Here is a 14915-nt window from a genome sequence, read left to right on the forward strand (position 1 = left end):
TGTTTTTAATTATACGACAATTACCTAAAGACCATAGTATTTTAAAACTTTTAGGGGGGGAAATTGCCTAAATTCTCTTATAATAAAGACTAAAAAATAGATTGAGAGAAGCAAATTGCCTAAAGAATTGTATAATTAAAAAAAAAAATTTGGGGGGGTGGGGGCGCCGGGCTCAAAGAGGTTACGCCCCTGCCCATGATGCACCAAAACTTTATAATCTCAAAGTATGCAATGTTTGACATATGCAGGATTCGACACACAACCAACACATGTAGAACGCATTATCATAGTGTTCTATAACAAAAATAATAAATAAAAAATGACATTTCATTCACCCTTGTTATAAGTTTATGAAATAATGATGATACAATGGTAGAAATGCATAATAGTTGAAAATTAATAAGAGGAGAGGCTTTCAATTTTAAAATAAATAAATTGAATATTACTCTAATAACTAATTTTTTTAGATTGTCTATTTTTAAATGTTTATTTTTTATATCTTTTGTGGAAGAGCTCAGTAAAACGAAATTCTTAGATCTCAAGTCTATTATAATGAAATCCTAAAGCTTCCTGTTCTAAAATCCCTTTCTCTCTTATAATTCTATGTTCTTTCTTTTATGATTGTGCTCCTTAGTAAGGTTTGGAGTAATCCATAGACAAATTTGGATTGAACAAGAGAACGTGTAAAATAAAGCTCAGTAAGATAAGTAGAAGACTCACCTTCGACGACCTTTCCAGCAAACCCTTCACAAGCTTTATACAATGGAAGTATTATGTAGATAGCATACTCACGGGAACCTTCCACGCCAATTTGGGAGGAGATCGTTCTTATGCAGTTAAATACAATTTTCATCTACAAACATTTCAAAAATCATTAGTTGATAACATTAAAATGTCAATAGCAAGAACAGGAAAACTTTACTGAACCTATCAACTAGTCTTGAACTCTATAGCTATAATAGATCTAAGTTGAATAAAAAATGGATGAAATGGGATAAACATTCAATCAAAATAAATTCAAAACATGCGATGTACAAACCTGAAAATTCTCTTTTTCCATTGCTATCTTTCCCAACCTCTTCAAAAGCGGTTTAACTAATAGTGACTGAAGGTCTTCATTCTCAGATGCTGTTGAAGATTGGGCCGTAACACTGGTGGAAAGCAGGAAGATCCTTTTCGCCTTTCTTGAACCGAGTAAATCAAAAGCATCAAGGTAAGAGCTTTGCTCGCAAGCAGCAAGCATCGACCATAATTTGTGCAATGGTGTCAGACTCTTATGTTTCGCAAATGAATGCAAACTGCATATTGAAAATGCAAGATTTTGAGTAATCATATTGCCACTCGCATCATCAATGACCTGTCCCTCAAGTTGCTTCAAGAAGGAAACAGCAACTGCAAATAGTCTGCTAGGATTGATAAGAAAAAGATTCTTTTGGATCATTTTCTCACTATCACCTTTGCATGCTTCAGATACAGCAGTAAAATACAAGGCCACAAGCCGACTGGAAATGTTACGCAACCCTAAATGAGGATGCAACAAAAATTTGCAGATCAATCCCCATATCTCCTGATGAAAAAAAAAAAACAATAAGATCATACTTATCATCTAATAAAATCCAGTTCTTCTATCATTTAAAGGTTAATAAGAAGAACATGCAGGTTTTACATAGCCAGTTAAGATAGAAAAAAATTGCAGTTTTAGACATTTCCCAAAGCAAGAACAGAGCAATAACCTGAGATCTCTACTTCTAAAAATTCTCTGCCACTAGAGCAGGATTTCATTTCCTTCAACCCATAGAAATTTCGGTATTATGTGTTCATGCATAGGTAGGATTTCATTTCCTTCAACCCATATTTTTCGGTATTATGCGTGCATGCATAGGTAGGTTTCCATTTCCATCAACCTCTTTTTTTTCTCTGCAATCACACGGGCATTTGTTTGTGAATGTTGAATTGTTTAGAAAAATTGGATGAAGGGAATGATTGATTATCGTTTGTGTTAGTAAAAAGGAAATGGACATTCTTCCGTGCAAACTTTAGGCACATGCCGGATTTGATTTACAAGCATAGTTTTCCAAAATCCATGCTGAGGCTTCATAATGTTTCAGAAATATCATTTTTCTTCTTTCTATTCTCCAAGGCAAGATTATGTTGAAAAACAATTACAATCAATTATTCTACACATGAAATTTCGCGGTTCAATTACTGAAGAATCAAGCCATACTAGGCTTTAACTCAAGCATGCAGCAAAGTTCTCGTTATTTTTGTCTTGAGTGCATCAAATGCTAGAAATTAGGTTGAGTATTGAAAGAGAATGCAAAGGTAAAATTCCTATAATTTGACATAGAACAACAAACCTCAAAATCCGATTGGAAATAAAGTTCTGAAAATTGAAGAAACATCTTCTCAATCATAACAAGTGAATAATAAGCTTCTTTCCAGCATGGAACCACCGGTTCTTTTGAAACTCCAAGTTCTGCTATATCAACTGCATCTACAGAAACTTTCAAGATATTTCTAGCAGTTTGCATTATACCAATAATATGTCTCTTAAGTCCTCCTCTCCATACTTCAATCAATAACCCAATAACCTGAAAAATCAAACCCCATATACATAGATCATAGTCAAATAAAAGGAAAAGTTATCAGCAAGACAAGCAGAATTGTATAAGGCGTCTTTTCCTTTAAAGAAATGGACTAGTTCTCCAATCAATATCAGTAATTGGTATTGACACATTGAATAAGGAATGCCAATAGTTATTCTTCACAATTTTCTGAAATATAGATCGTTAATCACAGCCGAATCTAATTGTTAAGCTTGATGCATGTCATAATAGAACAACGCACCATGACAAAAGCTTATTTAAAGATATTCATAAAATATTATTTGAACGGTTAAAACAATTTTAAGAAACTGCATATCAGTTATTAAATGCATGATATTGATCAAACTCAATTTATGGATCTTATGAACCACAATGCAATGGTAGAAGATCTCCTTCAAAGAAAAAAAAAAATGAACTTAATCGCTGAATAAAAGCCACCCTTCCTGGAGCCTCCTCAATGTGTATGAGAGCTTGGGAATAGTATATTTTCTTGAGCTAGATTTGGCCGAAGCCACTATTGAGCCCTATGTTTATTTGTTGGCATCCCAAACTTCTTTACGGTAAACATGAAGATGTAAGCTCCAATAATTTCAAGCATCATGGTATTTCACAATCATGCATGATTGTAGAATCAGTTTCATCCCAAAGTACAAACTTTAAGTCTTTTAGCTTCATAGGAGGATCCACCAGACGCTTTCCTTTCCTTTAAGAAACATCTTTATAATTTGTGACAACTCAAATAATTTCTCTCAATCAAGCAATCTGAGACTTGTAGCACTTGAAGTTATCCTTTATTCTAAATTTAATTATTCATGATGGGAAAGGAAGTCAAAGAAACCAGAGATAATAAAAAATAATAATAAATCTCAACTAAAAGGAAGAATAAAAAAAAATGCAAAAGAAGAGAACTCTAACCTCATTCTGATACCATACAGAAAATAGAAGTAGTTAATTGTAGAAAACTACTTGGAATTTCTATTGTTTTTTTTTTTATATATATACAAAGTATGCTGATATATATAGATTCTTCCAAGAGTCTTACCCTAAAAATAAGTGAAAGCTGATTTAAAAAAATTGAAAAATACTCCAAGAGGGGTGGGGGCTAGAGGCGGCAAATAGATTACAATCCAAGGGTCATGAGGAGATTGATCCAATGAATAGAACTCTTAATTCATGCTTTAAGGCATCTCTATCAAGATTGGTTAACATGTGAGTCTCATCAAGGTTGGGTCGTGTGTGGAAGCCCACGCGTGTGTAGGTTTGGACCCCATGATCTTCAATAGTTTATGATGCCAATTTAGGTTAACAAATCAGCATTGGGAGATATGCGAATTTATGAAGAGATAGCTATGTGAATGAGAAAGGGAAAGGAGCATGTCGATCGGTGGCTAGGATGAGGAACATCACAGCACATATCATAAAATCTTTGATGCAAATCTTTATCATGAATAACACCTTAGATTTATGAACTTTGCTCTAATATTGAGGGTTTGTTTGGTTTGCCAAACAAAAAAAGAATAAAAAGTTAAAGAAATGCATTGTAAAATAAATATGGTGTACTTGAAATATTTTATTGCTTGGTTGAGTGTAAAACAAATGCAGAAGAAGGTGATGGTGATGGTCAATAGCGGCAAGTAGCGATAATAATGATCGGTGTCAATCGATGATGGCCAATGGCAGCCGATGGTAGTGGCCAACGGTGGCCAGTGACAGTCGATGGTGGTGGATGATGGTGACTAGTGGCGGCGACAACCATGAACGGCATCAGCAGTGACGGTGGTTGGCAACAATAGTGGTAGGGATGGTTGGCAGCTATAGTGATAGCGGAGACAATGGTCGATAGCGGTAGCGGTGATGATTGGCAGTGGATGGCAGTGACAGTGATAGCAATGGCAATGGTAAGCAGTAGCAACGATAGTGCATTCAAAAATAGGCCAAAATGGACAAATTTTGGAAACACCAAAATGATCTGAGGTGTTATTTTCAAAGTCATCAAAATTTTTCTTTGAATTACTTTTTTATCAAACCAAACACCTATATTTTTAATACCTTCAGATTTTTTATATTTTATACCCAAAACCCTTCAAACCAACCAACCCCTAAAAGAAGTATTGGAGATGCAAAAAGGATAAGGTTATTAGAGAGGTAAAGATATAAGGGTACCAAAAAGGAGCGCCTTAAAAGTTCATAGATCTTCCAACCCTCCCTATTATTAAGGCTATATTGGTCACAAAATTACTAATAAGATTCACGTCAAATTGACTATTAACAGCTTAAAAAATAGGATAAGAAAGAGCAATTCAAACTTAAAATTATATTTTACAATTTTAACGTCAAACAACATAATTTTGCAGAAAGTTCTAGCAATAAAAGGGTTTTAGGCATGATAACATGATTGCGTGCCATATATTGGACAATAAAGCTCACAAAGAAAACTAAAATATAATGAAGGAGAGAAAAACTAGAGCACAAATATACTGCAAGCAATAAGAAATTTCAATAACCTCAGCAGATGGACTCCATAAATATTGTTTCTTGCCAAAGTACCATGACAGGGTATATTCTAGAATTGGCTGCAGCATCTGCTGACTAGTCCGACTGATCAGTTCTTTTAGAACAGTTAAAACCATTGAACGGACCCTTTGGTCCTGCTCATTGGCTAAGGAAACCACCAGGTGAAGGAAAAATGTCTGCACATGACTATCTATAACACTCCTAGGAAATTTAATCAAAATAGCATGAAGCATGTCAAGCACAGACTCTCTTCCCGATGGATGTTCATAGCTGCAGAAATTCCAGAGCAATAAGTAGATTTAAGAAATAAGAAAGAGTAAAAGTAATAGATCCACATAGTAGGCAGTATACCTAAGATTTGACAGCAGGAAATCCATATGTTGCTGCAATCGTTTATCAGAGAGCTGATACTCGAGAAGAAATTGTAAGAGTATCTCGCTGCATTTCCTGCGAATTGGTTCTGACTGACTTGTGACCATTAGTTCAGCAACTCGCAAAATGATGTCATAAATTTCATGAACTACTAGTTTTCGTGCAAAGATTGTCTTCAAAAGTGAGAGTGCTAAAGTGGAAGGGTTTGTTTGAATATCTATAAACATTGGAAATCGAATGATCATGTGAAGTTCGCCATGTGAAATTGAAATCCTAGGATTCCGTAATAGCATCGTAAGCAACTTTATACAGGATAGGGCCAATGAACTGCTTCCATCTCCAGATCTCTGAGCAATAGACAGGAGCAATGACTTGATCTTATCAGATTCTTTATCCATTGATGGCAGGGGAAGCTTAAACAATGGAGCAAGGCATCTGAATGTTGCGGCCAAAACACTTTCAAATTTAGAATTCAGACAGTAACCAAGCTGTTTGACAAATGGGTCTAACATTGATAGTAGCTGCTGGTCGTTCTTGTCCAACTTTATATTCTTCAAACGATTATGCAGCATTTCGAGGGCAAATCCAGTAATGAGATAAGAATTTTTCAAAAAACAAGCACTTTTGCGAAGTGGTTTTTCTTTGACAATAACATCAAAGCTTGACGTTTCATTTTCTGCAGTTTCAGACCTTTCTTTTCTGTAAGAGAGCTCAGCTGCAATATTGTCTTCAATAAGCCCATAAACAAAGATAAATAACTCAGCAGTTTGGGCAGATGGATTACTTTCAATTCCAGATGCAATATGGGACAATATTATCTCAAGTTTCCTTTTTATTTTTGGTGTGAGATGCTTCTCAATGTGATTATGTATGGGAGAAAGCAGTTTCATAGCATGCGTTCTAAAAGTAATGCTCTGTGAAATCAATTTGAGAGTCTCAAAAGATTTACTTTTCCTAGTCTCTTTCATTTTTGAAGCAATTTTTTCAACCTCTTTCTCCTCGGCAACATCTCCAAAAATGTCATTTTCAGCAATAGATACGAGTTCTTCTAAACAGTAATCCAAGCTTCCTGTTGATTTTCCTATGAGAATCTTAGATAAGATGAAATTCAAGCTATATCCTAAAACATGCATTTCATACCCTCGCTTAAGAATTGATTGCATGACTTTAATTATAAAATGCAAATATTCCAATCCTAACTCCTTGGCACATGCAGCCAAAGCAGATCGTGCTTCATCTCTCACGCTTTCAAGACGATTCTTTAGGAATGTACAAACGTGGTGAACGATGCTTGATAGTTGCGAGTCCATAGTATCCAATGGTAGCAGTTTCAGTAACTTCAGGGCAGCAAGACTAATATTAACGTTGACCTTTTCAGAATCCATAGTTAGGATCTTCTGAATTTGAGGAAGGACTGTTTTTTGAAGATAAGATTGTATTTCAGGAATAGCTTTAACAGAAGTACTATCCTGTAATGTCACTATTGCATTCCCTTGAGGATTACCAGAACAAAGAGCATCACAAGAACCAACTTCATCTCTTTCACAAGACTTAGAAGCAAAGAAATGAAACTTGTCCAATATAGCACATATCAACCTTACTAACAGTTTCTGTTTATCTGGACGAACAGTAATCTCACGGAAACATTTCATTAGGAAGGAACGATACGACTCCCATTGCATCTTATTTGAAATAGAAGCAAGTGAATCCAAGCATGCTTCTCGTATATGCTCCCCTTTCCCATCTTTCACTTCAAACATCATACTTAAAAACAGAGGAACAAATATGCTTACAGCAATGTTCTGCAATTATGAAACAAAACCACCAAGTCATCTTCACTTCTGCTTAATTAAAAATACTCAATTAAACCATTGTACCTCTGTGAAATTTCCAGCATTAATGACATTTATAAACCGCATCAAGGCCCTTCTCCTCCTATGTATCTGCAGACAACTTACAATTTGATAAGAGCAGCATAAATTCTGTCAAAACAACTTAGAAGATCAAAAAATACCTGCAGGTGTAGGATATTGTTAAAAAAATCAACTTCAGGATCCTCGCTACATAAAGGTCTAAATGTGCTCAGAGCTGGAACTTCATGAAGATTATAAATCATATCACGCAACAGAGTCATCCATTCCTGAAAGAACGGTGAACAGATATCATTTAAAAAAGCTGAGGAACTAACCTTAAAGGAATATAATGTACATCATCAACATACTTTTTGGATGGAGATTTCCTTTGTCAAAGCTTCTTTCATATTCTTCAAAAGAACATCACTTATTATCCATAGAATGCAGGCCTTTGTCCAATTGGTTTCAATGCTTGTTTCTACAGCTGGACCAGATGATTGATTACATACAGCATCATGTGTGTAAGAATTCTTTGCATCTGTTTTTAGATATGAAGAAGCAAACTGAACAAATGCTTGCAATGATTTAGATGCACATTGCCGAAGGATTAATTCATCAGATGACATATAATATATACAATGCGACAGGATAAGTAATGCATGATTGACTCCAAGAAAAGAAAATAACTCTGGGTTAATTTTCTCATATGCACTGATTCTTGTATCATAATCAAACTCTCCAATATCCATAGAAGATACCGCAGTTAAGTCACGAAGAAGCCTAGCCTGTAAATTACACCGAGTAGAAAGAAATGTTACTTATACTGGGCACAATGATATTCTAATGATAAAGTGAGAAAAATAAGCATGCTTGTATCAATATATCCTTCTTCGTCTCAAGGGTGGGGACAAAATAGAAAATTGCAACCAAGAAATCAAATGACTAAAGATCTGTACCAGATATGCTAAAGATGGATCAATCAGTGCAAGGCTATCAATAATATCACATACGCAGAGCTGAACATCTACTCCTGCAACTGCAAGGATTGGAAAGATAGACTTTAGAATCTTCCCTGATGTCTTCTCAACATTGACAGGTAAATACTGTAGGATCCCCTTCATAACATGCAAGGCTTCCAAGCAATCATCTGCAAAAATAATTGAAGAAAGATAAACTTTGTCGAACCACAAAATAAATTATGAAACAATATTTGTAGATTGGTGCCAGGCAAATGGTTCTTGATTACTCGTAAATTTCATTTAGTAGGCAAGCAGAATAGAAGCATCACTCACCAAAATCTAAAGCTTTCCTTTTGAAAAAAGGGAGTAATATATCCAGGAACGGAAGAGCTATCGATTGACTTTTCACATACTTCGCTATCAGTTTGAATATCCTCAGCTCTCTCTTTCCCGGCCAAATGGCAGATTTCCTATCATCAAACTAAGAAATAAGCAAAGAACTAGCATACTCACACTTTGCATGGTAACAGAACTTGAAGCAAGATGTCATGATGTAAAAAATCTAATTAATCAGGCATGTAACAAGCAAAAAACATAAGTTGATAGTGAAGTACACAAATGCTCCTCCAAATGATTAGATTTCTAACATTCTTCTTAACTAATACTTGCCTGAAAAAATGGATTGAATTCTTGAACTTAAATGCTTCAAGGATATAGCATTTTAACAATTTCTATGAGGCAATGGATAATGGCATCAAACCACATTAATCAAGTGTTGAATTAGTCAGTACAATGGAGCTACAATCAATGGTCATTATAAAGTTGGTTACATAGTCATAGAAAAGTGGCCGCCATTAGACATTACTTGCATGAAATAAATTAAAAAAATTTATCAGTTGAAAAAGTCAGTGGTGTCAGCTACACCTTCATCACACGGAGAAAAGTTCAATTGGATTGCAAACATCAGTTCCACTTTGGAAACTTAAGTCCAACGTATAAGAATAGAAGATCGACAGCATGAGACTGCAACCAAACATCTCAATTCCAAAAGCTACGTGCATAGGAGAAGAAGAAGAAAAGAATTACCTGTGTGAATCTTCGTTGGACAGAATAAGTTCATGAAAATTCTTGACAAGTACTTCAAGATGAGGATAGAAAACTGCTTTTATAGAGTCATTCTCTAGATCAGAATCAGTTTCCAGGTTCAACAAATTCTCTATAAAACCAAGTACTGAAGATATAATGGCATCAGATGCAGTCCTTACAGTAAGAATTGAAAAGATTGCAGGCACAAGATTTGCCTCCCTATTTAAGAATGATACAAGCACAGGGCTTCGGCTCATAACCAGAAAGCAAGAAAATAGTGAGCTTGGTTTTTCACTGCTAGAACCCTCATTCTTGAAGTTGTCTATTAGAGGTTTTACAGAATTGAAGAAAATGTCCCAGAACTCGCAACCAAAGTCATGGCTGTCATGCTTGCTCAGAGCTGAAGATAAAATCTTCAAACATAAAGATCGCAAATCCTTTAACTGTTTACCAGATGCGCTCATCTATAGAAAACAAACGTGGTTATCAGGAGTGGCAGTTATGACATACAAGAAAAACCATAGAATGAATCAGAACCAAGAGGCAATGATGTAGAATCTCACATGATGTATAAGTTTTCTAGTTTTAAAATCATAAATAAAACAAGAGATCATTTACAAAATTAAGCACATGAATAATAAAAATATGGAAAATTTACCTATAAACATTTGTTTATATAAGAAAGAGAAAGAACAACCCAATATTAGTTGACAGAAACAGTACCAATCTGAGAAAGATAAAGAATTAATTGTAAAATAATAGTGATGGAAGGCGGACACTTAAAAAACACTTCTATGGGATCATTATCCTGTCAGCCATCATGTTGAATACTAGTGCATCGGGACACTTAAGGAAACTGATTTGGGCTAGCAATGTCATTTGAGTATTCTAAATTAATTATTTTAATGGGCTATTTGATTTGAAGTATAAGTGGTGTAAAGTATTCCAAACTTAATAGTTCTGAAAATGTTGATGTTTGGTTTGAAATAAAAGAAATGCAAAGAAAGATTTTCAAGTATTTGGAATTCACCCTCTTATTCAAATTTGGTGTATTTGGAAATCATTATATTTGACCGATTTTCAAAAGCATTGTAAATTCCATATCATTGCCCTTGCAACCACCGCCACCCGACACTATCGCTGCTATCTTCCGTTAGCTACCACCCGCCATGGCCGCTTGACATCACAGTTTGCTAGACATTGGTCGCCGACCACCAACCACCACCAACATTGAGTTTTACACTGCATTAATTTTACTTCAAGCCAAACAAAAAAATAATAATCACCTGCATTTATTTTGCACTCATCCAAACAACTCAAAACATTTCAAATACATTGCATTAAATTTTCCTCTCCATTCATTTTTCAAAAAACCAAGTCCCCTAAATGAATCTCCAATGTAGCTTGTTGGATGACTCTTGAATAGTGCAAGAAGCCCATGGACAAAAATTAATTACGCCACTGGAACATGTTTATATGTCAAATCAATCTTATTTTAGATTTTAACTATCAACATTACATCTTTATCATCCCACTTGATATCATTGTCACTAGCTGAATGCTTCAGTTGTGCGCTTGACAAGGGATTTTGATAGAAAACAACAACCACAGTGCAGTAAATTGCGGAATTTCAGAGAAATTCAGCAAGTTTGATGCAAAAATTCCAAACTTAATAGAGAAAACAACAAAATCTCCAATTCAACAAAAGAACAAGAAAAACAGCAAACGATACAAGAATCTTCAATCCGAGAGGAAGATTCAACTTACCAAATCTCTAGCCCAAAAGCAAAATCCTAGATCTCAAATTCATATTCAAATTCAAGATGAAACTCTAAACCTCACAAGAGAAACTAATTAAAGCAAAGAGGACAATTACAAAATCCCTAAACAGCCCCTAATTCAAATTTTTCCTCCCAAAGCAAGGTTTAATTGAGTTGTGGACCCCATCTCTCCAGCCAGACTCCTCTCTCCCTCTCTCCCATGGTTCCGCCCGCCCCTTTGGATAGATGCCTGTAGCATAGAACCAGTCCAGGTTGGACGATTCAGCCGGCCCAATGGCCAGCATAAGGGATTCACAAATATTATACCATTTTCAGTATCTATGGCATTAGTATTAGTTAACGGACATGCATATAATCACACGCATATGCTTGTTGTGTCACATATTCTTCAAGATTTTTCATGTCTCCATGTCCTGTGTTGGGGTTTGTGACACATCGTGGTACCTAAACCACTTAAATGTACTTTTAGCTTATAATACTAATGCTCAATTCTGATACACAAATTTGCAAGAATCAAATCATGTTATCATCGCTTTGTAAATAGATTAAAGTTCATAATCACCAACTGCCATAAAAGTGATTGATTTGAATGTTTAAAAAGTTCCGTCAAAATAATTGTCCGATAGGTAGATTTTTAACTAACCACAAGGAAATTATGTGCTGAATTTTCTGCAACATCAACCTCCAAATCCCCAGCAACACATTTTTCTGAAGCACAAATCTTTCTGCCAACTTCATTTTTGATGTTTGACATGCAATTCTCAAGAATCAAGACAACAAATGTCATTAATGGCCTAAGAAATGGCCTGATGTGTATCTCATCAAAGGTTTTAAGGACATCTTCTAATACATATAAGAATCCGTATTTCCTCTTCAATGATATATTTGCAATGGCTTCAGTGATTGAACAATTCAAAGGTATAAGCGACTGCCATTGGCCTGAAAATCTGCTGCATATACCATCAGAATAACCATCTAGAACATTGACTCCATGATGGTTCCATAACAATGGTTTCAACAGTAAAGAAAAGAAGAGATGAAGATCATCAACTTCAAGTTGTGCTAAAAAACAAAGGATTGCCCTTCGAATGTTCATACCTGCATGCTGAAAAAACACCAACAACAAGGGCAACTCTTCAGCTAGAGAACAAATAAACAGTAACAGACAACAGAAACAGCAATACGACAGAACAATGCATATCTGAAGAAGGGGCACAAGACAAAAACCTTATGTAATGCAAGTGTTTTTATCTTCCTCACTTTTGGTGCTAACAATCTAACAACAACAGGAATTAACTGAGCCCTGTGTTCTTCCTGAATATATTCAGACTCTTTAGAAACAGCCCAGGTAGTGAGTTCCTCACGAATATTCCTTGAAATGATCAGGTTTTTTAGATGCTGATCATATGGAATGAGGTAGTCGTCCTTCCAGTTTAATAAACAATCTATAACGTTCAACTGTATATCAGGGTCGACTTCATCAAGAAGCCTGAAAAGGATAACAACGTATCATGAATCAATAGAAGTTCAAAATACAATATATCAGCACAGTTTAAAAAGAAAACAGCAATATTGGTATCAATATTCACACGTGTAACTTGCTCCAAACAAACCTGCTCATTAGAACATCCTTGAGAAGTTGACTTTTATACAAAGATCGGGAATTGTGCATTAGTTTCAATAAGCTCAACCATTCTTTGAGAACTGATCTCCATTCCTTTCTTTTGCACTTATACTCACTAAATGATTCAACACTGAAAAAAACGTAAAAAAAAAAATAAAACTGAAAAATAAACTTCCAGAAACAAGGTGTTCACAATTATAATCAACTAAGGAAGAAAATCAAAGCACTAAAGGCTGTTCAATGGAGAAAACCTGAATTTGTCAACATCAGTATAGCCCAAAAATTTCAAGAATAGAGGGATAAGTTGGCCGGAATGAGATTCTGCGATTGCAGATATTTTTTGAAGAGTTTTAAGCAAAAGAGCCATCACCGTTATGCATGGTGTACTATCAAATTCATATTCTAGATACATGTTGAAGCACTGGACAAGAGCTGCATAACAAAGGATTGTAAGTAAAAAGTCAAATAAGTAATAGACTGTTGTAGATTACCTAAGGAATAAAAAAAATAAGTTTTTCACTGACACCAGTAAAGCAGAACTTGACTCACGAGTAAATCAAGCTCGAAGAGAACAGTTTTTAAGAGGGGGGGGTGGCAAGCGTATTATCAAATAAAACAACACAAAAACAACGTATTTCCACACAGTACAGAACTATCAGCATGAACAGCATTACATCTTCAACCTTCTCCCTGCACATTGTGGTTCTTTGCTCCCCTAAGTAAAAAGAACTCAACACAATCATCATCATTACACACTTCAACCATCCAATTAATTTACTTACCTTAGTGAATCCACATCAGTTCATTCTAGATGAAAGTTAAAGTCGATATTTAAACAAGTTTGTCAAAACCTTTCTACAAACTATTAGGCTTATTAGACTTCATCTACCACTCATCCTATTCCTGCCTTTCACATCATCATCAGCAGCAGCAGCAGCAAAAGCAAATCATCAAAAACAACAACAGCACAACTACACGAGATCGTGTCATGAATCCTTCTCCATCTGTTTCCAATTCAAAGTTTCATGTTGTATAAAACCAAGTTTAACTATATCCTCCCGCAAAACTGTATAATATGTTGAGGTTAGCCTTGTATTTTATTACTTAGCTTGATCAATCTCTCCCCCAAGCCTGCTAGTGGTTCTCTCTGATTACCCATATATCCAATTTATTTTGTATTATCTTATTGTCAACAGGTACTACTAATACAAATTATCAAAAAAAGTCTTTCACATGCATCCATGTGATAGGTTCCACTTGAATATTCCAAGTGATTCCTATCGGATTCTTGCCAAAACACAATTATTCCACTGTTTTCAATAGAAAACAGCCACCAAACAGTAGAAAAAACTGAGAGAATAAGGAGAAAACGTTGGAAAACAATAGAAAACAATTGTATTCCCTTAGTAGATGATCAAAACCAAAGCAAGATACAATGTTCTTCAATTCGAGAGGAAGAACAACTCTCCAACAATCTCCGGCAACACCAAGAGCCCAAGCAAGAAAACCTAGAACCAAAACTCTTTTCAAAATCCAGATCATAACCTAATCCCCCAAGAGCCCCATAACTCCCTATTAGTACAATCTAATTCAAATTAAAAGCAAAAGGACTTCTCTACCCCTCCTTCTCCCTCCAAAAACACTTAAACCATGTTTGAATTGCAAGCGGACCCCACCCCTTGGCCCTTTCCCTCTTCCGCCTCCCCTCTGTTCCGTTTCCGCCTGGAGAAGACCCGGACCGGCTGGGCCGGTCCAGGTTGGGCCGGTCCAGGCTGGACCGGCATAACATTACCCCCCTCCCAAAGTACCACCTTGTCCTCAAGGTGGAAGGCAGGAAACTGCTCTGCAATCCTCTCCAGTGGCTCCCATGTGGCCTCATAGTCTGGGAGGCCGCTCCACCTAATCTTCACTTCCTTTTCCCCCTTCTCAGTGATGCGCACTCCTTCTACCGCTATAGGCTCCAGTGTCACTTCCATGTCCTCCCTCAATGTGCTGGGCAACTCTGGGCTTACTGCATGCTCCCCCACCACTTTCCTCAACTGTGAGACATGAAAAACGGGGTGTATTCTGGCTGTTGGAGGAAGCCTCAATCTATATGCCACCTCCCCGATTTTCTCCTC

At 36.0% G+C, this 14915-nt stretch overlaps 1 protein-coding gene across 3 annotated transcripts in view; it reads right to left on the reverse strand.

Annotated features, from left to right (window-relative positions):
* Nucleotides 1-14915, reverse strand: part of LOC110112141 (small subunit processome component 20 homolog) — a 37250-nt gene that overhangs the window by 920 nt on the left and 21415 nt on the right. For all 3 annotated transcript variants that reach the window (XM_020844243.2, XM_020844242.2, XM_020844245.2), the window contains 15 exons: nucleotides 13047-13227; nucleotides 12785-12925; nucleotides 12399-12660; nucleotides 11815-12276; nucleotides 9391-9854; nucleotides 8638-8774; nucleotides 8302-8492; nucleotides 7714-8130; nucleotides 7507-7632; nucleotides 7370-7435; nucleotides 5472-7294; nucleotides 5111-5390; nucleotides 2358-2591; nucleotides 1040-1567; nucleotides 721-853 (listed from right to left, as the gene is read on the reverse strand). In XM_020844243.2, the coding sequence (XP_020699902.1) occupies nucleotides 721-853; nucleotides 1040-1567; nucleotides 2358-2591; nucleotides 5111-5390; nucleotides 5472-7294; nucleotides 7370-7435; nucleotides 7507-7632; nucleotides 7714-8130; nucleotides 8302-8492; nucleotides 8638-8774; nucleotides 9391-9854; nucleotides 11815-12276; nucleotides 12399-12660; nucleotides 12785-12925; nucleotides 13047-13227 (5445 nt within the window). The remainder of the gene's footprint in view (nucleotides 1-720; nucleotides 854-1039; nucleotides 1568-2357; nucleotides 2592-5110; nucleotides 5391-5471; nucleotides 7295-7369; nucleotides 7436-7506; nucleotides 7633-7713; nucleotides 8131-8301; nucleotides 8493-8637; nucleotides 8775-9390; nucleotides 9855-11814; nucleotides 12277-12398; nucleotides 12661-12784; nucleotides 12926-13046; nucleotides 13228-14915) is intronic.

The sequence above is a fragment of the Dendrobium catenatum genome, unplaced genomic scaffold, assembly GCF_001605985.2.
Source record: "Dendrobium catenatum unplaced genomic scaffold, ASM160598v2 fragScaff_scaffold_1482, whole genome shotgun sequence".
Lineage (NCBI taxonomy): Eukaryota > Viridiplantae > Streptophyta > Magnoliopsida > Asparagales > Orchidaceae > Dendrobium > Dendrobium catenatum.